A 24,855-nucleotide genomic window follows, 5' to 3' on the forward strand; every position below is an offset into this window, starting at 1 on the left:
AAATTAAAAACACCTATTCACGATGTCAAGGAAGAGACAAAGGCTATTCTGGGTTATGCACTTAACTTACTCAACTTAATGTGACTTTAAACAAATGAATTTCAAAGTGAAAGACAAACCAAGCGGCAGTAACAGAGAATACAACATTTCCTACATACAGTAATGGTCTTGAATTCACATGAGGTGAGTCACAGACATGGATCCCCCCAAAATCGCAATATATTTGGAAGCTACTTTGATATTACGATCAGGTTAATAGCATGTAAAATTATTAAAATAAATTCCTGCACAAGACTAACTAAAAGTGCTGGATTAAAAAAACAAAACAAAACCCTAAAAGAAAACCCCACATCCCTCACACTCCTTTTACACCTTAACCTCCTCATGCCCCCAGATGTTTTCATTTCTGCATTTAATTTTTTTTTTTTAACATTTTATTTATTTTTGAGACAGGGAGAGACAGAGCATGAACAGGGGAGGGTCAGAGAGAGGGGAGACACAGAATCGGAAACAGGCTCCAGGCTCTGAGCTGTCAGCACAGAGCCCGACGTGGGGCTCGAACTCACGGACCGTGAGATCGTGACCTGAGCCGAAGTCGGCCGCTTAACCGACTGGGCCACCCAGGCGCCCCCATTTCTGCATTTAAGATAAAGCAGGAACACCAGAAAAGAAGGTTGCTAATATGAAGCAGCACGATATGGTTCTTTATCAAACAATGACCATTTAAAGATGACACAACTCACTGGTACATTGTTTAGGACCAGAGGCTACTTAAAAATCCAAAGAAATTCTCCCAAATTATTTCTAGCAACAACTATAATCTTTAGTATTTATTTCTCAGAGAGAGAGAGAGAACGAGAACCATGAGCAGGGGAGGGACAGAGAGAGAGGGAGACAGAGGATCTGAAGCAGACTTCGTGCTGACTGATGAGGGGGCGTGGGGCAAGATGAGGGGGCAAAATGCAGGCTGGTGCCCGCATCCCCCCCCCCCCCCAACCAGTGGAATATGTGTAATATTCCTCAGACACCCCCAGCTACCCGAGAACAAAGGAAAGGGGTCTCAGGGCTTGCCATGGTATGCAGGGAAGTAAGACAAATGGAAAATTATCCCTTGCTGCTTATGGCCCACTGACAAGTCCTTGAAACCGGCAGAGTGACCTCCCTCTAGGAGCTCAGCTGCCTCGATGAGGACACTTTGCTGGGGGCAAAAGAGAACCTTAGCTTAACATTATCCCAACCTCAAGGATCCTGTAAGTCTACTCCCTTTATCACAACTGCCTTAAGATATATGCTGGCGATTATACCCCAAGCTTATGCCCCCCTCCTCCCCCAATATGCATCTGAAGGGTCTCGTGACTGAGATTTTATTAAACGGTAATAAATGGTGTTTCCCTAGTAACAGCTAGCCCCTCAAGGTCCTGGAAACCTTGCTCCCAAAATTCCTTGGAGACTTACTCTATCCCTGACGCCCTCCCAGCCTGAGGGTATATGATGAGTTACCTGTCACGACCCCATGCAGCTCTTCCTGCCCACGGGTCCTGTCCCTGTGCTTTAATAAAGTCACCTTTTTGTACCAAAGACATCTTACATCTTCAAGAATTCTTTCCTGGCGGTCAGCTCCAGACCATCCCACTGTCACCCCAAAACTGCATCAACAGCACAAAGCCCGATGCTGGGCTCGAACTCACAAACCACAAGACCATGACCTGAGCAGAAGTCAGAAGCTTAACCAGCTAAGCCACCCCGGTGCCCAACAATTTTAATCTTCTTAACCATGAAGTATTTTAGGAAAGAGTTACTACCAAGCAGCCAAAGACCTATTAAGTGTGAAATTCATTTCTTCTCTTGCCCACTTTCCTGTGAATGAGCTAATGCTCCGGGATAGCAATAAAGACACAGGTAACCGATCTGCTCTCCTTCCCAGTGGAGATCTCTAAAACCATCCCTGTCCGGCTTCTGGGCCACACAATCCAACAAGGACAGAGAAGTGAATGAGCAGCATCAGGGAACAGAGGTCGCCACCCCGATACCCGCCCTGCAGAAATGCAAAGAGCACACAGACAGCTCTCCAAGCCACCTTCCGTCTGCTGCAGTCATGACCTTTTGTGCATGTTAAAAACCCCAAAATTACGTGGGTCACAGCACTAGGTAGAAATGAAACTCCACAGGGATGTACCTGGTAGAAGAGACTTGGCTACAGGCTAACAAAAGCGATTAACCTGTTTTTCCCCCCCTCCCTTTTGATCATCTCCAATTAGAAGCAGGTTTTTGATAGAAGGAAGGTTCTTATAAACAGAAAAGTAAAGTAAGGAAAAGAAAAGGAAAAACTATCTGGCCATACTTCCCCTGGAACAATATATATCTATACTTGTTCTAAAGTGGTTTTTTTTTTTTTTTTTTAATTTTTTTTTCAACGTTTATTTATTTTTGGGACAGAGAGAGACAGAGCATGAACGGGGGAGGGGCAGAGAGAGAGGGAGACACAGAATCGGAAACATTTTTTTTATTTATTTTTGGGACAGAGCGAGACAGAGCATGAACGGGGGAGGGGCAGAGAGAGAGGGAGACACAGAATCGGAAACAGGCTCCAGGCTCTGAGCCATCAGCCCAGAGCCCGACGCGGGGCTCGAACTCCCGGACCGCGAGATCGTGACCTGGCTGAGGTCGGACGCTTAACCGACTGCGCCACCCAGGCGCCCCTAAAGTGGTTTTATAATCAGTAGGAGACTGACTAGGAAAAGGGGACAGCACTCTCCCGTTTCCAACTCGGGAGGTCTGCAGTCAGGCTGTGCACAGGGTAGGCGAGGTACAGTCAAACAACCAGTGCTGGTGGATCCTTGTTCCCAAGTCTAACTGCTTAGGTACTTTAAAAAACGCTGGACTAACTGTATTTCAACCCTCATGAGACACAGATGGATGTATTTTCCCATGGGCTCTAACTCATCCTGGCACATATGTGACGTATGGGTGGATCATCTCTTCAAATTCCTTCCAGATTAAAAGACCCAGGTCTGATTTCTTCTAACGAAGAGCCGCCCTGGGCTCCATCTTGGGACACGCGGACCAGCACAGAGAAGAACAGGCGTGTGCGGAGAGCACACGGCAACCCGAGGACGCAGCGGCCAGCCGGGGGGGGCAGCAGGGGAAGGGATGTGCTGGGGGCAGGGGGTGGCAGGTGCCCCTCCAGCCTTCCCCAGTCTCCTCTCAGCAGGAAAGGCAGTGAACTCTGCAACCAAGGCTAATGGGAGGTCATCTTTAAAAACAAAAACAAAAAAAGGGAGGGATTAAGACTGAGAAAAATGGTCTATATTTCAAATAGAATCAGCTGAAATCCAGGTGCAACATATGAAAAGGAATTAACTTCCACTTTAAAAAATCCTCTACAGAGTCTGTTAAGTTTATTTATTTTGGGTGTGTTTTATTATTAGTTTATTGAGGGGAGGGGAGGGGAGGGGAGGGGAGGGGAGGGGAATCCCAAGCAGGCTCCACAATGTCAGTGCAGAGTCCGACTCAGGGCTCCAACTCATGAACCGTGAGATCATGACCTGAGCTGAAATCAAGACTCAGACACTTAACTGACTAAGGCACCCAGGCGGCCCTCTGGTATGGATTTTTCAAAGCTCCTGCCTTGGATAAGCATCATGAATCCACTATTCCATTCCTTATACTCGTGATTTTGAGAGAATGGGGTGAACATTATGTTCCAAAGAACTAAAGTGGAGAGAATGGCTAAAAAGCATCCAAGTTCCGTCAATATTCCCAGAAGAAAAGCACACAGGGTAACAGCTTCTACACAAGCAGCAAACAACCAATCTTTTGCATGCATCTGTTCTAACAGCTTCTCAGCAAACAAACCCACTGCCGTAACCTCCTAGATATTCTAGAAGAGAGTCAGAGGCTAACACAGGGACGTGTAAGATGTGAAGAACCGGGATGGGCCGTCTCTGAGGGACACTCTCAGACGGAAACTCGGAACGCCACCAAGTCCGGAGGGAGGTGGCTCCACAGTCAGGCGTGGAACGAGCCGATCCGCCCTACGTTCTGGGGCACAGGGAGAAACGCAGATCTCCCTCACACTAAGAGGGGACTGTGGTTCTGGTCAGATGACTGACCCACTGGTCTGGACCCAAAGATGAAGAAAGCATCCTCAAAGAGGCAAGATGGTGATGTCCTTAAGTTTACGTCCTCGCCTTGCACCAACTCTCTCCACTGGCCGGTGCCACTCGTGGCAAACAACCCATCTCCCCCTGGGTATGGCCCTGCTGTCGTTTAGCCTGCGTTCACAAAGCCACCGCCAACCCACAACCTGTCTACCAGAAGCCACCTCGTGAACCGTGAGCTTCTGCCCCAGAAGGAACAGACCTCCAGAATTTTCCTGGGTACCCTCATAACCTTCCATTTCACGAAGTTTGCAGTCAAACCGAAGCAAGCAGAGAACGCTGCAGCCAACAGAATCTGACACTCTGTCGCCATGTGGCTACTGTCCATCCTCGGAGTCCCTGATTCTGATCAGGAGAAACCAGAACCCGGGCAAAAAGCAAAAAGAGCTTTGATTCTCACAGAGACAAAACCGGTTATTAAAAAAAAAAAAAAAAAAAAAAAAAAGCATCCTATTTTATGCTCAAGTGAAAATAATCAAGGCGATAGAGAAACACAGCTATATGCAAATACCTGGAGAACAGCTAAAATCCATAAAAGAAAATACCAAGCGTGTCAGGAACCACAACTAGTTAAAAGGCATTCACATAGAGCACATTTATTTCTTCTTAGCCTAGATTCAAGCTCGATTATCTAATTTACCAATCAGTTTAGAGAAAGAGGAATCTCTTAAGACACAGGAAAAGATGAAAGAAAGGGAATTTTAAAACCCTAAAAGCACACAGCAGTCCGGGTTATTTATCACTAGTGGAAATTACCCCTCCTCAGTATAAACATGGGTGAACGGGTGTTTTACGTAATCATATTGACCCAGAGTCCACAGAAAGTGAAATCAGTATTCGAAAATAGAAGAGTACGTATGTTTTTCGTCAAAATAGTTTTCATCAAAAATAGCATGCAACTTATAGATCCTAGTACATTAGAAATAAGCTTCGCCTCGAGGCACCTGGATGGCTCAGTGGGTTAAGCGTCCGACTTTGTCTGGCTCAGGTCATGACCTTGCAGTTCGTGGGTTCAAGCCCCCGTGGGGAGCTCTGTGCTGACAGCTCAGAGCCTGGAGCCTGCTTTGGATATTCTCTCTCTCTCTCTCTCTCTCTCTCTCTCTCTCTCTCTCTCGCACACGTGCGCACACACACACACACACAATAAACATTAAAACCAATTTTTTTTAAAAAAACAAAACCTTTAGAAATAAGATTCATCTCTAGACAATTTATGAGAGAAAATTCTTTACTCCAAGTGTCAATGAGGCAGACTCTGGAAAAGCTCCCTGTGGGTCTAGCATTCAGGAAAACAGGCATTACAGGACTGCAAACATCAGGGAGAGAGGGCCCGGTGGTCTCACAACACCAAAGAGCTTTGCCAAAGAGATCTTCCCTTTCCACAGCAAGGCTCACCTGCTGCAAAACACCAGCAAAGACAGGAAATACAAGGGGTCTCACAGAAAGGGCTCAGCAGCCCTCAGTCTGAGCTCTGCCCTGGTGCTCCCAGGGTGGTCTCCCCAAGTCAAGGGACAAGCGCCATTCACGACCTTAATTAACAAGGCAGAGAGGCTGACTTCCCACACAGAACTACATCCTGCCTCCCCTACAAACTGTAGTTCTAAAGAGGTCATCAATGAAAGGTGAATGTTTCAAAAGACTTAAGGAACGTGTTTGGAGGGGGGGTGGTGTATTTGGGGAGGAGTAAAGATGGAAGAGTTCTTTTCTACCCCATAGATGATAAAAGTGTATTGAGGGGATACAGTTTTCTACTAGAATTACAGGCAGATTTTCTCTTCTGATTATTCAAGTGCATTAGCAAATGTGGGAAAAAATCTGAACTTGGATCAGATAAGTGGATTCGGGAGTACAGAATGCATGTGCACTTTGCCAAAGCCGTATTTCATTACTTTTTCAGAATTAGCTGGCAATGTCTCCACAATATTTACTGAAGTGAAAACCAAATGTTTTCATCTGGACAAAAATCAAACTGTGGTATGTTACAACCACAACAGAAATCATTTTAATCCAAAAGCTTGCTTTCTCTAATTTGGGCTGTGGTTTCTATAAAATTGGATTCTTCTCCATGAATCATAATCATGTACACATAACAAGCCCTCCTTCCCATTATCTTCCCTCCCCCGACCAGTTATCTTAACAAGCTAAACATAGCTCAGTCCTATTTTAGAAAGACCCTAAAGGGATTCCCTGCACACTGTTAGCTGGGGAGTCCAATTCTGTAGCTTGACCTAATAAACCCGCCTGGCCCACCGAGTTGGCATTTCTACGATTGATCTTTAGGCTACACACACAGAATATGAAAAGCAGCCGGCCCCTACTGTCGTTATGCAATTTTAAAACAAAACTTCAGAGTAAACTGGTAGGCACCGCGGGGGGATGGGGTAGAGGGGTAATTATTTACAGATTTCCTGAGTGAGAAGAAAAGCTCCGATCATGGACATGGGAGAGTCACAGAAAAAGGCAGTTGTGACTGCCTTGTTCATTCATCCGTGTACGTCCAAGGCACTATTCTGGGCACTAGCACGCCAAACAGAGCAGAGGTCTGCCCTCATCCCCCCACAGGTAAACACGAAGGGTGTGGAACAACCAGAAAACAGTGAATGGCAATGTTGCTTGGTCCCTTCCAGGTCAGCCTTTATAATTCACCAGCGAAGAACTTACTTACCAGAGTTCCCAAACCTCATCCACTGTCACGTGCCTGAAGATGACTTACCATATACAACTACTCCGTGCGCTATTTAAAATATATATTTTTTGGGGGCGCCTGGGTGGCGCAGTCGGTTAAGCGTCCGACTTCAGCCAGGTCACGATCTCGCGGTCCGGGAGTTCGAGCCCCGCGTCAGGCTCTGGGCTGATGGCTCAGAGCCTGGAGCCTGCTTCCGATTCTGTGTGTGTGTCTCTCTCTCTCTGCCCCTCCCCCGTTCATGCTCTGTCTCTCTCTGTCCCAAAAAATAAATAAACGTTGAAAAAAAAATTAAAAAAAAAAAATATATTTTTTTAACGTTCATTTGAGAGAGAGCACAAGCAGGGGAGGGGCACAGAGAGAGAGAGAGAGAGAGAGAGAGAGAAGACAGAGGGAGGGGGGACAGAGAGAGGGAGAGAGGAAGAAGACAGGGAGGGGGAGAGAGAAGGAGGGGGGAGAGAGGAAGAAGAAGACAGAGGGAGGGGGGAGGGGGAATCGGAAGCAGGCTCTGCACTGATGGGATGCAGGGCTTGAACTCACAAACCTCAAGACCACCACCTAAGCTGAAGTTGGACTCTAAATCCACCCAGGAGCTCTGCATGATTTTCTTTTTTGTTTTTTTTTTTTCCAACGTTTTTTTTTTTTTTTTTTTTTTTTTGGGACAGAGAGAGACAGAGCATGAACGGGGGAGGGGCAGAGAGAGAGGGAGACACAGAATCGGAAACAGGCTCCAGGCTCCGAGCCATCAGCCCAGAGCCTGACGCAGGGCTCGAACTCACGGACGGCGAGATCGTGACCTGGCTGAAGTCGGACGCTTAACCGACTGCGCCACCCAGGCGCCCCTGCGTGATTTTCTTTTTAAAGAGATCCACGTGGGGCGCCTGGGTGGCTCAGTCAGTTGAGCGTCCGGCTTCAGCTCAGGTCATGATCTCACAGTCTGTGAGTTCGAGCCCCGCATCGGGCTCTGTGCTGACAGCTCAGGGACTGGAGCCTGCTCGGATTCTGTGTCTCCCTCTCTCTCTGACCCTCCCCCACTCATGCTCTGTCTCTCTGTGTCTCAGAAATAAACATTAAAAAAAAAATTTAAAGAGACCCACATGTCTTAAATGATTTATCTCTATCAGATCAGTAGAAAATTAATATCACTGGTCCTAAAGGAAAGGTAATTAAAATTATGGTAAAATTTTAAAACGTTCAGCTTAAGTCATTTCTGGCACTACCAGGGATACATTCCCCAAATTCAAAGGGAACCCCTAATTGCTAAAGGGGTTCGGAGCTGCCTACACCTGATGCCCGTCCTAGGACTGCTCTTCCTTGTGACCTGCACAAATCCAATTCACTGGCAAAGACCCTACACGGGATCCAAAAATCTAGGATGAAGCGTCAGCTCGGCGGTCACGCGCTCATTGGTTGTGAGACTCAGTTTCCTTGTCTATACGGGGAGGAGGAGGTCTTCAGCTGGAACAAGCGTGATAACCCCAAAGGGAACGAGGTAACACAGGCCAACGCGCTGTAAGCAGCTCCCACCCAAGTGGATGCTAGGTTAACGTGTGGCTTCGGGGACAAAAACTCAGAACTGTAAGGATCAGACGGTCCTGTAACTTCACGTAGGTAAGAGCACAAGCAGTTTCTTTCCTATCTGCTTTCCTAAATGGGGGGAGCAAGCAGGTGGATAACAAGCTATGGGGGTGCAGATGTGCAAAGTGGACTCAACAAGTCAGAGGCTTTCTGGAACTGGGAGTTCAGGGAGGAATGTCGAGGGAGAGCTCGAAACCTTCAGCCATGTGAAAGTCTTCTAAGAACAGGGCAGAAGCGCCGACCTCCTCACCACCTGGCTGGTCTGGTCTTTCCCAGGACACTCCTCCTCCTGTTACAGCCCGTGGGCACCTGAGAAATTCCCCAAAGTTAGGGCACCTGTCCCACCTGCCAGAGTCCTAACAGGACGGACTCCTAGCAGTGAGAACCACTTTCGCTCCCAACAACTGTCAACTCCTGCCGACCTGCCCATAGTAGCAACAGGAGAAGCCAACTTTTAATTAACAGCTGGAATCCTCCCCCTTACAGCCTTTCCCAGGTTTGTTATTTATACACGTGGCTTAAAACACACACAAATACACATCCCATCAAATGCAATTAGGTCTCTCTAGCTCTACCTCAAATGAACACACAAATCACACCATATGGCAGCTATGATGGGCTCGATGGTACGTTAACTTCTACTCATCAAGTTTGGAAGTGCAAACAAGTCAGAAAAGTAGCTTTATCAAGGTCACACAGCCACTATTCCAACTGCAAAGTCTCTCTCTTCATCATGCAAAGCATCCACAAATCCTAACACTGAACACCGAAGGGTCACCTTGCCTGGGGGACATGCACACTGTGAAAATTAATAAAGGGAAACCTCATTAGAGTTGGGAGGCTAGAAAGGGAAGAGGTAGCATCGATATAAATTATAGAAAGAAGCGTCAATTACAGGCCCCAACAGAATGGCAACAGGAGAAAGTCATCAATGACGGGCCCCAACAGGGAAGGATGTCCATCCCGTCTCCTGGAAGAAATCCATACCCCCTGCAACTCAGCCCTGAGAAACGATCACCACGCTGCACACATGCTTTTCTCCAATGGACTTTTCTTTTGAAATAACCCCTTCCCCAACTTCCTCCTCCGTAAAGCCTTCTTCTTCTTTGATGGGTTTGCCTATGGTTTGCTTGTACACCGGAACTCCAATTCCCTGCTATTCCCAAAGAAGCCCATTTTTGCCGGTACGGGAACAGTTTTATTTTTGAGGTGACTAGTACTGAGGTCTTCAGTGGTATCAGAACGACGACACCTCGGCAGCCAGGAAGGTGCTCAGCAAACAAAATAGGGCTGTCCTTACTTTTACCCCCATCTACCTTCTCTAAATGGATTTCGGAAAGGACAGGAAATACTAAGGGGATCTCTAGAAATTACAGAGAAGGCCAGAACTGACTGTGAGGAATGCTACTGAATCCGTGCCAGCAGCCACTGGCTGGGAAAACGTGAAGCATGCTTTATCTCCAGGGAGGGCAAAGCCTGGTCAGAGGCCAGCTGGCCTGGAGCTCGGCCAGTCCTCTGAACAAAATGTCTTGGAATCTTAACAACTGATCAAGGTCACAGAGCAATTAAAAGGGATCCATCCTTTCCCCCCACTCCCACCGCCCCCCCCCATCCTCCGCGCTTAAGAATTCCAGGGTTTCATATTTCCTCCTAACTAGCCTGATAAACTATCCTGGCAAATAAATTGCTTGCTCAGCAGAACTCAGCCATGTAACACGGACTCTTCTGGAAAACCAAGCATAGGAGGCTGGTTTGATTTGCAGAAAGGAGAGGGTAGCCGCTGAAACCCTCAAGGCAAGGAGAATACCGTTTTGGATCCCATTTTTCTCCCAAAAACTACGATGCAACACGTCTCTGAAGGAACCATCAAGAAAAGGTGTGCACCACTGTGACACAGTGTGGCTTCCTCCCCAAAGATGGCATACGGCGTAAAGCATTCCCATTCTGCTCCCGAAGTTCGTTATTAGCGATGAAGTGTTCCTTGCAGCTGGAGGATTACTGAATTGCTTTCTAGCGGGTTAAACCCCTTTCATCCTGTGACCTCTAAGCCGCCCCAGGCTTTTGCATGTGCCCTACTTAACGTCTCGTCCCCAATAGCCAAAGCCAGTACTCCATCAACTTACGTGCTCCTGGTCAGTAAGGCCCGCAATGGGCTACCTGCAGTCTTGTCTACTCTGCTGGTCTTTCAGAATGTCCCTTCCTAAATCTCCACTCCTGCCTTATTCTCTTCAGGAAATTAAATCTCCCGGGATGGCCACCATGGGCATCGGCTGGGCCTGTTTAACACCCACTAGCTGTGGTTTCTGAGTCCACAACAACTGTGTGCTACAGACACAATCTACCCGGGCTACAAATGAAGGAACGGGCTTAGAGCAGATTAAGTCACCTGCCAGAGATCTCAAATTCGCCAGGGCTGTGCCTGGATGCCTCAATAACCTCCCCACCGGAAGGTGGGGGTGGGGAGGCTTTCTGCGGCCTCAAGCCTTTTTCTACTGAGCCACCAGGATCATCTTCCTAAAGGGCCCAGGTAAAGTCAATCATCTCGTCAGCTTCTCAGCTTGTCTAACGCGAGGCCAGCTGACCTTGACACGTCCCACTTTCTTGCTTTCACTTGGGGCCTCCCAAGCACCAAACCCCTGTACCAATCCACGCCTTGGCAGAAGCTGGCCCCCTCTCCCTTCCACAAAGCCTGCGCAAGTGTTACTTCCTTAGAGCAGCCATCCCGGGCAGCCTTGGGCAGGGTGCCATTTGGGGTACAAGGTCTACTTATTGTGTGTGTCTATGCTTTCCTGTCTCTAACCTCTGTTTTCTAGGTGTCTAGCATATAAAAAGAGTTCGACAGAGGCTTGCTGAATTAATTAGCAATTGAATGACAGCTGATCACTGAAGACGCTCTAAGATTCTGGAAACAAAAGGCAGGCAGGTCCACAAACAGAAAGCACTGCTTCACAATGGCTGACGGTGTGGTTCCTCACCCAGGAATTCCCCCCTGAAAAAAAAGCTCTCTCCACCCGGCAGGCCTGTGACGCTCCGCTGGGACACCACCCACGGTCAGGAGAACCGTGTAGGTGTGTGTGTATATGTTCCAGGAATCCCCTTTGGGAACCCCCCTTGTTTGCGGTGCCCCATAAAGAGAAAAATGTAAATAAGGGAATCATTTAACCTGCCGTGGCTCTCCGGTGTTAAGCTTTTTAATCTGTTAATAATCATAGTCAGAACAAAGAGAAGACGACCCAACTCATCAAGAATAACGAGACCGCTGACAGGAAATAACAGCGACCGTACCTCAGCACACGACACATACCCCCTTCCCCCCTTCCCCGGGTTTACCAGTGAAAGATACTAATTATGCCTCCGGCAGGAGACGTGTAGACCCCCTTCAAAGCAGCTATTTAAAGATAAATACACTGCAGGCAAACACTTCAGGCCCCACTGCACTGTTCATTCCCTGTTTTTCCTTTTGAAATTTTAGGTCATGATCTTAAATAGGAAAGGACAGAGGCTTGCCGAACTCAGCTGAAAGGTCTGTGATTTTTGTAAATCGCTAAGGCATTTTTAACCCTGAATAACTGGCTCGGATGTTTACATATAGACACTAATCCTAGTAGTATTAATGGGGGGAGGGGGGGTGGTGGAATCTCTATCCTAAGGTTTTTGTTGAAAATACCTGATGGAGGTGTGGGGAGAAGGCAGGGTCTCAGGCTCGCTGGACGTCCTGAATAAATAACCAACAATGAGGCTTACAGACCTCCATTCGCAAGGCACCTGGGTGGCTCAGTCGATTAAGCTTCAGCTCATGATCTTGCAGTTCATGGGTTCGAGCCTGGCGTCCAGCACCGTGAGCCTGCTTCTGACTCTGTGTCTCCCTCTCTCTCTGCCCCTCCCTGGCACGAGATTTATTCTCTTCCACCTTCTAAATTAGCACCGATACGATCACAGGTAATAATAGGGGACTAGAGAAAAGGAGGACCTGTAATCCTCGGCAACAAACATCACTTCCAGGTCTTTGATTGGACTCCTTCGTTATTTCTGCCGACAGACATTCTTCCGTATGAATAATGAGCTTAAGGCTGATTTTTACCCCTACCAGTGCCCACCGTCACCCACAGGCTGATGAGGTAAATGGGGACGCTCTACGAGGACCTGGACTATGGGGCTCCGTCTCTGTGGTTTGGAATCCGCACCCAAGAAGAGGGAATTAGAATGCAGGTATTCGAATGTGCGTCACATCCCTGAATGCCGACTCCTGAACAGAACACGAGCCCAGGCAAAGCTTCACCGCAGATATGCATCAGCAGCAGCTGATACCAGAAAGTCAGAAATCCATCTAAATGTACACAAGGCATCTGATAAATGAGGCGGCGCCCACAAAATAGAACCGGTATTTATGGGATATGTTTAGGCAGGAAAACCAGACGGCGCCAATAACAATCAAACGCATTTCCTTTGGGAGAGAGGTTGGGTTCGCAGAGGTGGGGACGCACAGATCACATATGCACACGGAAGGCTTAGTCATATTTTCATCAGAGAGGTGGTGACCAGGGGTTGTCTCTGGGAGACCGGAAGGGAGGGTATTTTGGATTTACTCTTTTACCTTCCCCATCTTTTCTGCTGATATTCCCTAGAGAAACATCGATTACTTTCATGACCAAAGAAAGTTTACCATCGTATTTTTCTTCATTTCAAATATTAAGAAAATTACTGAAGTACCACCACAGGAGAGATCATCTATTTGACCCTTGTCTGCTTCAAAATAGGAAGTTTAATAGGTAATTAATTGCTCGAGCTAATTAACGATACACCCCACTTCCAGGACTATGAAGGTACCATATGGAATCACCTATTATTTGGGGACTTTGGAGCCAATTCAGGTAAAAGCACATCTGACTTCACAAAAACAGGATTTTTTTTTTTTTTTTTTTTTTTTTAAATATAAAGCTAAAGAAGACTCAGCCTTTTAATACCTCATGTCGAAAATCTGTTAGGACAAAGAGAAGACGGCAATACTATGTGTCAATCTCTTACTGTTTATCAGCTAAAAACAAATAAGAAAACCTATTTAATTGCCTGGCTCAAAAACACAGGAATCAATTTCCAAGGTTTCAGAGCATTTTTCCCCAAATTGGTTTAAATAACTCCTAGATTTCATTTATCGAAACCTTTTGTTCCATCTGAGAACGCAAAGTAAATTGTGGCTATAAAGAGACATGGTTCTCTTTTATCTAGAGCCTTGAAACGTCAAAGCTGGGTAATGGGTAAGTTTTCCCCAGATGCAATTTACTTGAGCAATTAACAGCAGGCCTCTCCAAGCAAGCAAGGTCCTTTTCCAAATCTCCCAAACCACAGAAGGTATTTTTGTAAGTAATGCACATATAGGTATGCATGGCACAAATTCCTCTCTAAAAATGAGTCACACCTACTCCACAGTAAAAACTTGCATAACTAAATTCAATTCTCAACAGAGCCATTTTCAGACATCGTAATGGAACAAGACCAGTGGATCCTTCCTTGAGTAAATATGAAGCCATGGCAAGGCGCCCATGTGGCTCTGTCGGTTGAGTGTCCAACTTCAGCTCAGATCATGATCTCCTAGTTTCTGAGTTCAAGCCCCACATCCCTGCTTGGGATTCTTCCTCTCTCTCTCTCTCTCTCTCTCTGCTCCTACTCTACTTGCACACTCGTGTGCGCTCTCTCTCTCATAATAAACAAAAAAATAGTAACAGAAGGACACCTGGCTGGCTCAGTCAGAACATGCAACTCAGTCTTGGGCTTGTGAGCCTGATGTTGTAGAGGGTAGAGACTGTACTTACAAAAAAAAAAAAAAAAAAAAAAAAAAAAGTTTTAACCTTTGAATAAAGACTCAAATATTTTTTTTGAAAAGTAATAGATAAGGACGCTGTGAATGAAATTAGAAATGGGGCATCGGGGTGGCTCAGTCAGTTGAGCGTCTGACAGGTCAGCTCAGGTCATGATCTCATGTTTTGGGAGTTCGAGCCCTGCGTCGGGCTCTGTGCTCACAGCTCAGAGGCTGGAGCCTGCTTCGGGTTCTGTGTCTCCCCCTCTCACTCTGCCTCTCTCTCGAAACTAAATAAACATAAAATTTTTTTGTTTATTTTTTTAAAGAAATGAGCCCACAAAGGTGGAACAAAACAGTGTTGGAGGAGAAATGGAATATGGACCTCCAGAGAACCTCCCAACAAAACAAAAATTACAAGGGCGGAAGAGATCACTGCGGAGAAGGCTGACAAACCCACCTTTATCGAGTGATTACTGTGAAAGGATAGACCTTCCGGAATTGTGTACCACTCGACAGGATGCAAGGAGAAGCATCACTTTTGGGACATTCCTGCCAGAAACGCAAAACGCAAATCTAATGAGGAGACCCCAGACCACAGGAACGGAGCAGGGCCATTCTACCCAATAACCAGCCTGTAATCTTCAAGAGTCAAGGTCACGAAGCACAGGCTGAGGACCTGATCCAGAGTAAGCGGGCAACAATTAAAGACAATGTTCAGCTGGGACCAGGATCCTCCCCTCTCTAGGGCACTTGAAGCCATCAGGGAGGAGGGCCTGGAAGATTAAATGGTAATAATGGATCACTGAGAATGTCCTTATTTTCAGAAAATATGCACTAATGTGTTACGGAGTGACGGGGCACAAGGTAGAAATTCTCACACAGTTTAAGAAAAAATTCTACTATACTTAAATCTTGCTGTAACTTATTTCAAAAAACACTAGTTTTTAAGTACATAACCCTGAACCGTAAGCCCTACCTCCACCAAATGACCAACAGCAACGACCACGTCCTCCTGGCGCCTGTCAAGTAACCTCATCAAAAAACCTCCATAATCACGGCTTTCTAGTCACACACTCTCCTGCAGCTACCAAGGCCCTAAGAAGTTCCCGAAGCTCCCAAGCAACCTTCTATGTTCTTCACCAATGAAATCAGTTCCTGCAGTGACCTCTTTCCCAAATAAGGCCGTGTAAATCCCAACTCATCCTTCATTATGAAATTTTATCCTCAACCTTGCACTCTGTTAATCCACATATTTGGGCCACGATTGTCACCTTTGCGTTCAGTTGACAAATAATGTGCAGGTTAGCTTGGGGCATCAACCCGCTAACATGGTAGGAACCCGTGTAGAACTTAGGACTCCCCCAAAACCTTAGCTACTAATAACCCACTGCTGACTGAAAGACTTTCCTATAGTGTAAACAGGCCATTAACACATATTTTCTATGCTGTATGCATTTTATCTTGTGGTCTTATAGGAAAGGAAGCTGGGGAAAACGTTATTAACAAAATCATAAGACCAAATATACTTACACTACGGTACTGTATTTACTGCAAAAAACACAAAAACAACAAAGGAAAAAAACAAACACAAAAACACCATGGAGAAGTGGGCCCATGCTATTCAAGGGTCAACTGTACTTGGAAAATACGAATAGGATTCTTCCCAAAGGAGTACAGTGGAAAAGTGTGAACCTCAGTCAATGTGGCCTGTGGCGGACTTTACAAAATATAACCAAAGGAGACTATCTCCACTCAAGACACCCCAAGGAAAAAAAAGAAAAAAAAACAGTCACAGAACAAAACGCCATGTTGGCAAAGCACGCGTGTGGTGGAATGGCGGGGGTTCTGGAAAGGGGGATCCGGAAAAGTCAGGCTGTAACATTACAGCTGGAAACGACAAACTAGGAGATGGTGTTGAGAAGCCAAGAAAGGGGACTTAAGAGTCAAATAAATGAAGACAGAAGGAGAAATGTGAAGACTCAAGGCACGTGTCACTTCAAACTGACCACCAAAAGCAGGCCAGCAAGCTGTCTACAACGCGGACCCCAGCTAACATCTACTGCTCGGAACAGGGTCTTCCTCTTTGTTGCAGTGGGGTGCTCCTTCCTGCCCGACGGGGAACCCGGTCTCACCTCGAAGGCAGAGAAAGGTAAGAAAATCTTCTGTCTTGGGCTTCCTTTTAGAGAGGTCAGAAATTTGAGTAGCTGGAGGGGGCAGCAACGGCTCCACGATCTTCACCGGGGTTGTGCTGGGACTGTTCGGCTGAGACTGAGCAAACTTCCTCTGTGCTTGCAGCCTGGGCCTGGAGAAGCAAAGGAAAATTAAAAATGAATTAGGCAGCGATCGGAGGATACAGATCTACGTGCGGCAGTAAGTCACGACACGAAAGGGGGGAAAAAAGGACCCTAAATCAAGCAAACTCTTCCTAATTGAGGTTCTGTATCTCTCACCTTCTCATAAACCACAGGATCGCCGTAAAGGGCAATAAATTTGGTTACAAGGCTAGGTGTTACACACGGATATAAAATGGGCGCCATGCGTGTGTACGTGTACAAGAACATGCCTGCCAGTGCACAAACCACGTGTGTGCCTGGGTATTTCCAACATCGTAGGTGGCATTTGAGGACACAGGATCTGTAGTTTTAAATTAAGCCCAGAGTAACGACAGAATCGCAAAGCCATCTTGCCACATGATGTATCAAGCAGGCATTGTATGCTTAAACATGATACAGTCACACATACACCATTACCTTCATATTGTGCCCTTATTTACACCCAGCCAGCCCCCCAGCACCTGCCTGTGCACCACTGATCCCGTCTCACACGCTCAAAGCGCGGTCTCCTCACCCCCAATCTCTTCAGACCCCAATCCAGCCATGTCAATTCGTTACACTAATGGAACGCTTGTCATGCAGGAAAAAAAAAATATTTCTCTAGTCCATCTGAAACACCAACAAATTCTGGGCACCCTCTGCCGATAGGTAAGTCCTAACTTCTCAGGGATTCCAAAAACTGGCCTTAATCTATGTGTCAGGCCTCTTCCCGACACAATCCTACGGAGATACTGATCCCTAGTTTATCCACGGTGTCTACAAATCACAGCACATATCTCCTGACTAGGCATCTTTCATTTACAAAATCTTACATGCAAGAAAGATACTCCTTCTAGTGTGTGAATTCTAATGAGTCTTGGAAAGCCTCCTTTACTTCCTTCCTAACACTGTAGGAACCAGTTAATTGTTAATTTGCTTGCCTCCACGCATGAAAATGGCCATATTTTTATTTTATGTGTAACTAACCTGACATTTATCACAAATTACCTCATACGAGCGCTTCCTTCATTGTAGAGATCCCAGTTCACAATGGGGAGTGTCAGGCATCAGCTAGAGCAAGAACCTGCTTGTGTGCTGCTTAGACCAACTAGCCAGCCCTGCTCAGAGAGATGCTCAAAAAACAGGATTTGAGGGGCGGTGCGGGTGGGGGGAAAGACCACCCTCCCCCCCCCCCAAAAAAAACAAAAAAACAGAAGAGACCAAAAAGCAGCCCAACGGCACAGGGATGGGTCAGAATCCAAATCAGAATCAATCACTGTGTGGAACTGAAAATGCACCCCTCCCCACAAAGGCTGCCTGGAGAACAACAAAAAGAAACCAGGTATATTAGTAAAGCACAAATAAATCTTCCTTTACTTATTGTTGAAGTTACATAAAATAGTAATAATTGGGGCACCCGGGTGGCTCAGTTGGTTAAGCGTCTGACTTCACCTCAGGTCATGACCTCGCGGTTCGTGAGTTTGAGCCCCGTGTCGGGCTGTGTGCTGACAGCTCGGAGCCTGGAGCCTGCTTCGGATTCTGTGTCTCCCTCTCTCTCTGCCCCTTCCCTGCTCACTCTCTGTTTCTCCCTCTCAAAAATGAATGAACTTATTAAAAGAAAAAAACAAAAACCTTTTTAGTAAAAAAATAAATTTAAAAAATAGTAATAATTGTAGTCTACTAACCTAGCGATGCTCACAATACCTTCCCATGTTAAATCAACACTCTGGTATTTAACAAAATAGTCCAGCAAAATACACGTGTACACACACACCCCACGGTTTTTTACTTTGCCAAAAAAAATTTCAACCACCTTGTGTACTGATGAGTCTCTACTCTGGCCTCCCTTCCCAACCCCGTGAGAAACACCACCAGATATATAGATGGCGTTCCCAGTAACGACTGACATTTGATCCAGAGGGAGAGGGTGCGACCACTACTTACTGGGCAACCTTCAGTCTGTGAAACCTACACACATCAAGGCTAATCAAAACAACTGAGAACCCAGGAGTAACCAACATGAAACAGCCCCACAAACAAGCCATCAGCAGAAAGCCCGACACGTGTAACCAAAGTTCCCCAAAGACTAAAATGGTTAAGAAAATAGGGCAACACCACCGTCCCCTGGTTATAGAGAAGGAAGCTTTTTTGTAACCAAATAATACTGCCTGTATTTAAGACGTGACACACCAAAAGCGTGTGCAAGGGTGAGCACTAAGCCCAGAGGAGGGTCCCTCGATGGGGGTGCTGAAGCTTAAGGACCAGATGCGGGGTGCAGAGACCACAGTGATACCTCTCAAACTGTGGGGAGGATCAAAGTTCTGAGTTCGGTGATTTTTCCCCCTTTAGCTTTTTTATTGGTTGTAAATGGTTTTGCTTTTTTCTTTTTTTAAGTTTATTCATTTTGATAGCTAGGGAGCACAAGTGGGAGAGGGGCAGAGAAGGGGAGAGAGAGAATCCCAAGCAGGCTCCTTGCTCTCCGCACAGAGCCCAGTGTGGGGCTTGAACTCTCGAACTGTGATATCTGACCTGAGCCAAAACCAAGAGTCAGAAGCTTAACCGACTGAGCCACCCAGGCACCCCTACTGAAAGGTATTTTTATAATAGGACTAGGTTGGGGTTAAAAAGTAAATTAAAAAGAAAATAATAATAAGGCAACTGGGCTCAAATTTATTATCAGATTCTACAGATATACAAGCAGTGTAACGGAAAGTCTCTCACTGCTCATCCTCAATTTCTGTATTCAACTCGCCGGGCCCATGTAGCAGCACCCACAGCCAGCAGCGTGGGCATCAGAGGATGGGCCAGGTTGCCAACAACTGCACATTCCCACAAGCCAGAAGCCCACGATGCAGGGTACGCTGACCCCAACGCAGCTAGCCAGCTCTTCCGGCAACTTTTCCTCCCTGTTCAAAGAAAAAACCCAGTTCATCTTATTCCACCTGAAAAGGTTTTTTTTGTTTGTTTGTTTTTTCTATACTGGCAATTGTATTAACGTGTACCTCTTCATCTAAATGGACACAACTCACACTCTGGACATGAGAGAAAGGTCACAGAAATACCGCCTCCTGCGTGCATGCAGGAGGCTGTTTATTGCCCCCCCCCCCTTTTTTTTAGTCAGCAACAACAAATGTCACAAGGTGGTGCAGACCTAATGAAAATCCAACATGCAAACACGGACAAGGCACGTAGGACAAGAGCAGGACGCGGTGAAGTATTTTATAATTTCAGGACCTTAACGATAAACTCCTCCCGCCATCGTTCAAATAAAGCACTTTCTGCCTGATGACTTTTTCAGTGAAACCATGAAAAATAAAGCAGTTAACAGATTTAAAAAAAAAAAAAAGTCAAATAAATTATCCCTCAGAGGAATAAGCCAAGCTCCCAAGTGATTAAGTATTTCTGAGACTCAGATGAAAGCAAGGACAGAGGAGGGAGACAAACCAATTTTGTATAACATATATGATATGATATATATATAATATATCATTATATATTATATAATGATACATTATTAAATATGATATATTAAAATATATATTAATATATAATTATATGTTATCTATATATATTATCTATATCATATAGATAATATATACAATTTTTTTTTTAAGGGGCAGCCCAAAGCATCTTTGTTTTGCAAAAAGTGCAGGTCTGCGGTCTGGCTTCTCATCCTGCACAGTCCCAGGAGGATTACAGACACGTTGGCTTGGCTTTGCTGGCCCCGCACAACAACAGAGTCTGGAGGATACAATTCAGAGGCAAACTCCATGGGGTGAGCTCACTATGTTAAGGGACAGACAGGTGACTCCATCCTAAAATGCCCGATCCAGGGAAGTGAGTGTATGTGATTTTAAATCAGTAAATATGGGGGGGTGGGGGGGTCCCCCAGATGTGCTAAAGAACCAGAATATCTGCACTTAGAGAGGTTGGGGGCATAAGGGTGCTGGGGGGGGGGGGGGGGGCGGGCCAGACGTGACTCCTACCAAAGACCTCAGCAAGCAAGCTGGTGTGCCCGCCCCCTTCCATCAGCTGACATTTTGCCCAGAAACATGCACCATCCTTTTCATTCCCACAGTGAAAATGCCTGAGAATGAAAATACTGTTTGAACTAAGATGGTTCAGGGTCCTCATGGGGGTGGAAGAGAATATGGAGTCCAGGGGTCAAGGGGAATCCAGAATTCTGGGTCTCCTAAGCCTCTGGGCCCCTAATTAGGCCTTTAGGCAGGCATCATGGTCCTCCACTGCCCAAAGGTGATACACGGAAACGCCAGAATACAGAGAATTGCAGAGGGGTTTGTCCCTCATCCAAACCACAGAAGGGTAAACTGAAGCAGGATGCCCTTCCACGTTTGTGTTTTGTTAACTGATTAAGGAAGGAGTTTTCTTGGGGCGCCAAGTGGCTTAGTCAGTGGAGCGTCCGACTTTGGCTCAGGTCACGATCTCATGGTTCTGTGTCTCCCTTTCTCTCTCCCTCTCAAAAACAAACATTTTTGAAAAAAAAAAATTTTTTTTAAAGGAAGGAGTTTTCTTCCTTTCTAGAAGGCTTCGTTCTAGAGTCCTAGGTATATCCTTAAGTCAATGACACCAATTAAATGAAACGCTGCAGCTAGCCAAGTTAAACAGATTAAACCAACTTAAACCAACGGAGGAAGACCTGAATAAATGTACTTATAGATGAATATATATAGTCCCATTTTACTTACAGTGTGTTAAACTCACGGGCTGGGGGCCGCTGGGGTGAGGGAAGAGAAGTGGTCTCAGGTCAAACCACCCCATCACTGCTGCTTCCCTTCCATGATGCGAATGTGTATACATGAAGTAATGGACTAAAAAATTCAGATAGCAAGTTCAGAGAATATAGATATGGGCTGCTATTTGTTCGGTATTTGAGACAAATGGTAAAAGCTAAAGGCTTTGGGGCGCCTGGGTGGCTCAGTCAGTTAAGCACCTGTCTTCAGCTCAGGTCATGATCTCACTCACGGTTTGTGAGTTCGAGCCCTGCATCAGGCTGTCTGCTCTCAGCACAGAGCCTGCTTCAGATCTGCTATCTCCCCCCACCCCCACTCTCTCTGCTCCTCTCTCCCTTGCTCTCTGTCAAAATAAGTAAACTTAGCTAAGCTAAAGGCTTTAATTTTTGCAAGGATCTTGCAAAGATCACCCTCACTACACAGATCAACCAACTGAGCAGCCACACACAGCTTGGGAGGCAGGACCAACAAGACCAAAAGCCAAGCACAGGGTCCTCGGTTCTGAGTTTTCTCGATCACAGCACACTGCATCTAAGTGGGAAGCGAGGCCCAGCCTTGTCACAGGCAAGGCCATCTGGGAGGCTTCTTCTCCAGAAGCTTTTGGCTCCAAGAGCCCCATGCCAATTCAGTCATGACAAAACTCAGCCCTGCTGGGGTGAATCCGATTTAAGCTAAAATGTCCCCAAAGGGGAAGAAAAAAATATGCTGAGATGAAAGGCAACTTACTGATCTGATCCCAAAAGGTCATTCTATATAAATAAATGCCCTAAGACAGAGGAAAATAACCCAAGGGATCTTGCTTCCTTGAGACTGCTCTCTCCATCTGGAAGGTTCTTCTCCTTTATGCTGGCTTCTTCTCATCATCCAATGACAGGAACCCTGCAGGCCTGTTACTTTTTATGGAGGTCACTTCTTCCCTGTCTCCACTCAAAAATCTCCTCTTCAGAGGGGACATCCTAAAGGAGTACACTGCCCCTGACCTACTACTCAAGCCCGATTCCACCCCCCCGCCCTTCTGGGGGCCTGCAGCATTCGCTCTACTGGGCTCTCTGCCCACAGGTGCTACCAGGTACAGAAGACAAGCCCTCCAGCAACAATGGGAACAAACATCAGGAACGCTGTCCCGCTGTACCACAGATAAAGGACACTCACCATCCATTCTTGAGGAATCACACAGTTAAACATACAAATGTCTGGGGGCACCTGAGTGGCTCCGTCTGTTAAGTATCTGACTCTTGACTTCGGCTTAGGTCATGATCTCACAATTCGTGGGTTTGAGCCCCATGTCGGGTTCTGCACGACAGTGCGGAGACTGCTTGGGATTCTCTCTGCGCCCCCTCTCTCTGCCTCTCCCTAGCTCTCGATTGCACACACTCTCTCAAAATAAATGAACTTTTAAAAAATACGTAAGTTTTTTAAAAAAGAAAAGAACCCGCTTCACAGTAATCTTACTAAACATCTGCCCACAAGGTCACCATGTCTACCATAACAACTGTCATCACTCAGTTAAGAACTCACCAAGCCACTTGTCCACCATCAATACCGTCAAACAAAAGCCAAGCGGGGGTCCGGTTTTGGTTCTTGATTCCCATGCGACACAAGGTGCCCTCCCGTCACGTTGTGATCAGTACGTCACAACTGTCCATGGGCCACAACCCGCTGGCCCCAGGAGCGCGGTCCTTCCACACTTTCATGCACACAGGCCAGGAACACAGAGACTGTGTGCACTTCAGTACCGAGCTGAATGAGCTGGGGAGGAGGGTCCATCTTCCTCCTTTTCCCTTCCATTCCCCAAGCTACTCAAAAGGCAACATTCTTTTTCTCCTGAGTCTTCTCTCATTTGGGGTTTAGCTGGCATGGTCAACAGCCAAAAGAAATGTTTTGCTTGATCACTTAAAATTTTACCCAAACAGGGGCACCTGGGTGGCTCTGCAGGTTAAGCATCTGACTCTTGGGTTTCGGCTCAGGTCACGATCTCGGTTTGGGAGTTCGAGTCCTGCGTGGGGCTCTGCACCAACAGCACAGAGCCTGCTTGGAATTCTCGCTCTGCCCCTCCCTTGTTCTCAAAATAAGTTAAAAAAAAATTTCTTTTTACCCAAATAAGTCTTCAAATGTTTCATATTTAAGTTGTTTTTTTTTTTTTTTTAAAGTTCAAAACCTTTACAGGAGAAAAGAAACACCAGCACTATTTTGAAAGCTGATAAACTATGAGACAACACCTGTAAAGAAATCCCACCAACGAGCCGACTAAGTTCTATGCCAAATATGTTTTGTTTTGTAACTCGCCCCCCAGCCCCGTGCTCCCCTCCTGCCCTCCTCAGATCTGCGTGCAGAAGAAGCTTCCGGGCAGCCTGCCATGAGAAGACCCACAGGAGGGTGGCACTGGTATTCCGGGCTTCCTCTCGCGCTCGCCCTCCAGGACAGAGTTAACCAGCTTATTGCTATCTGCGCCCTCAATCTCTGGGGCAGCCCTAAATATGGCACGACATCAAATTTCTAGGTTAATTAAATTCCATTTCTGCCCAGAATTTCTGATAGTTTACAAACCCGAGGAGGACACAGTGTGTGTGCACCACTCGGCTGGAGAAGGCAGGAGCGAGGGGGACTGGGAGACTGAAAGCAATGCCCAGCTGGCCCCTTGTGGAGGGACGGGTATGCCAAAACGCCATTTTATTAACTCAATTTTCCAATATTAAAAAAAAAGGGAAAAAAAAGCGAGCTGGTAAATCCAATTATTTAGATTACATCTCAATTCTAAACAAAGAGCAAGGAATGGGTGGGAGGGGAGGGTCTGTTCATTCAAAAATAAATAAATAAATAAATAAGACACGTTGTGTCTGGCAAATTTAAAATGACCAGCATGGCTGCGTTCTTTGTGCTGGTGTGGGAGCAGGGCCTGAAGCTTTGCCAACTTACTGAAAGGCCTATTCAAAAAAAAAAAAAAAAAAAAAAAAAAAATATTTCCTGTGTTTCCAGCCCCCAAATAATTACCCACTCTATTCTACCCCCAGACACACACACTACAAACCTGGCAGATACTCAAAGAAACAAGAGAGAAAGTGTGTGTGTGTGTGTGTGTGTGTGTGTGTGTGTGCGCGCGCGCGCGCGCGCACGTGTGTGTGCGTGTGTGCACGCGCTGGAGATTGTGGGGGGTCGAGCAGGGGATATCCCCTGCCCCAGGGCAAGCTGCCCACCAAATTCAAATACAAGTGCAGTTGTGGGCAAACCACACAGGATGGTTGTAAACATCCTGTATAGTAAAGAGAAAGTAAACACATCCTCAAGTGAACCCAGAGGCGAGCAGAGACCGATTCGTTCCAGACAGTGACAAGAGGCACGGTCAGTGGATGAGCCCCTTCTGGGCTCACCTCCCACCCTGCTCCGTGGTTCCTATCGGTGTTTGTTTCGGCAGGCTGTGAGGACATCACAGGACAGAAAAGGGAGGTCAGCTGGCTCCAGGAGAAGAGTTTCACTACAGAGAATGTTCGCTTTAGGGCGTTTCTGGAGCTCTTGCCATACGGATTCACGGGCCTCGTTTCCTGCATTACCCATAAAGCGATGAAATAGTTTGTTT

General features: G+C 46.4%; 1 protein-coding gene across 3 annotated transcripts in view; it reads right to left on the bottom strand.

The window, feature by feature from the left end:
* The window catches only part of JARID2 (jumonji and AT-rich interaction domain containing 2), a 271,818-nt gene that overhangs the window by 57,178 nt on the left and 189,785 nt on the right, over positions 1–24,855 (bottom strand). For all 3 annotated transcript variants that reach the window (XM_030314809.1, XM_032593108.1, XM_030314808.1), the window contains one exon: positions 16,351–16,520. In XM_030314809.1, the coding sequence (XP_030170669.1) occupies positions 16,351–16,520 (170 nt within the window). The remainder of the gene's footprint in view (positions 1–16,350; positions 16,521–24,855) is intronic.

Source organism: Lynx canadensis, chromosome B2 (genome assembly GCF_007474595.2).
Source record: "Lynx canadensis isolate LIC74 chromosome B2, mLynCan4.pri.v2, whole genome shotgun sequence".
In the NCBI taxonomy this organism is placed as follows: Eukaryota; Metazoa; Chordata; class Mammalia; order Carnivora; family Felidae; genus Lynx; species Lynx canadensis.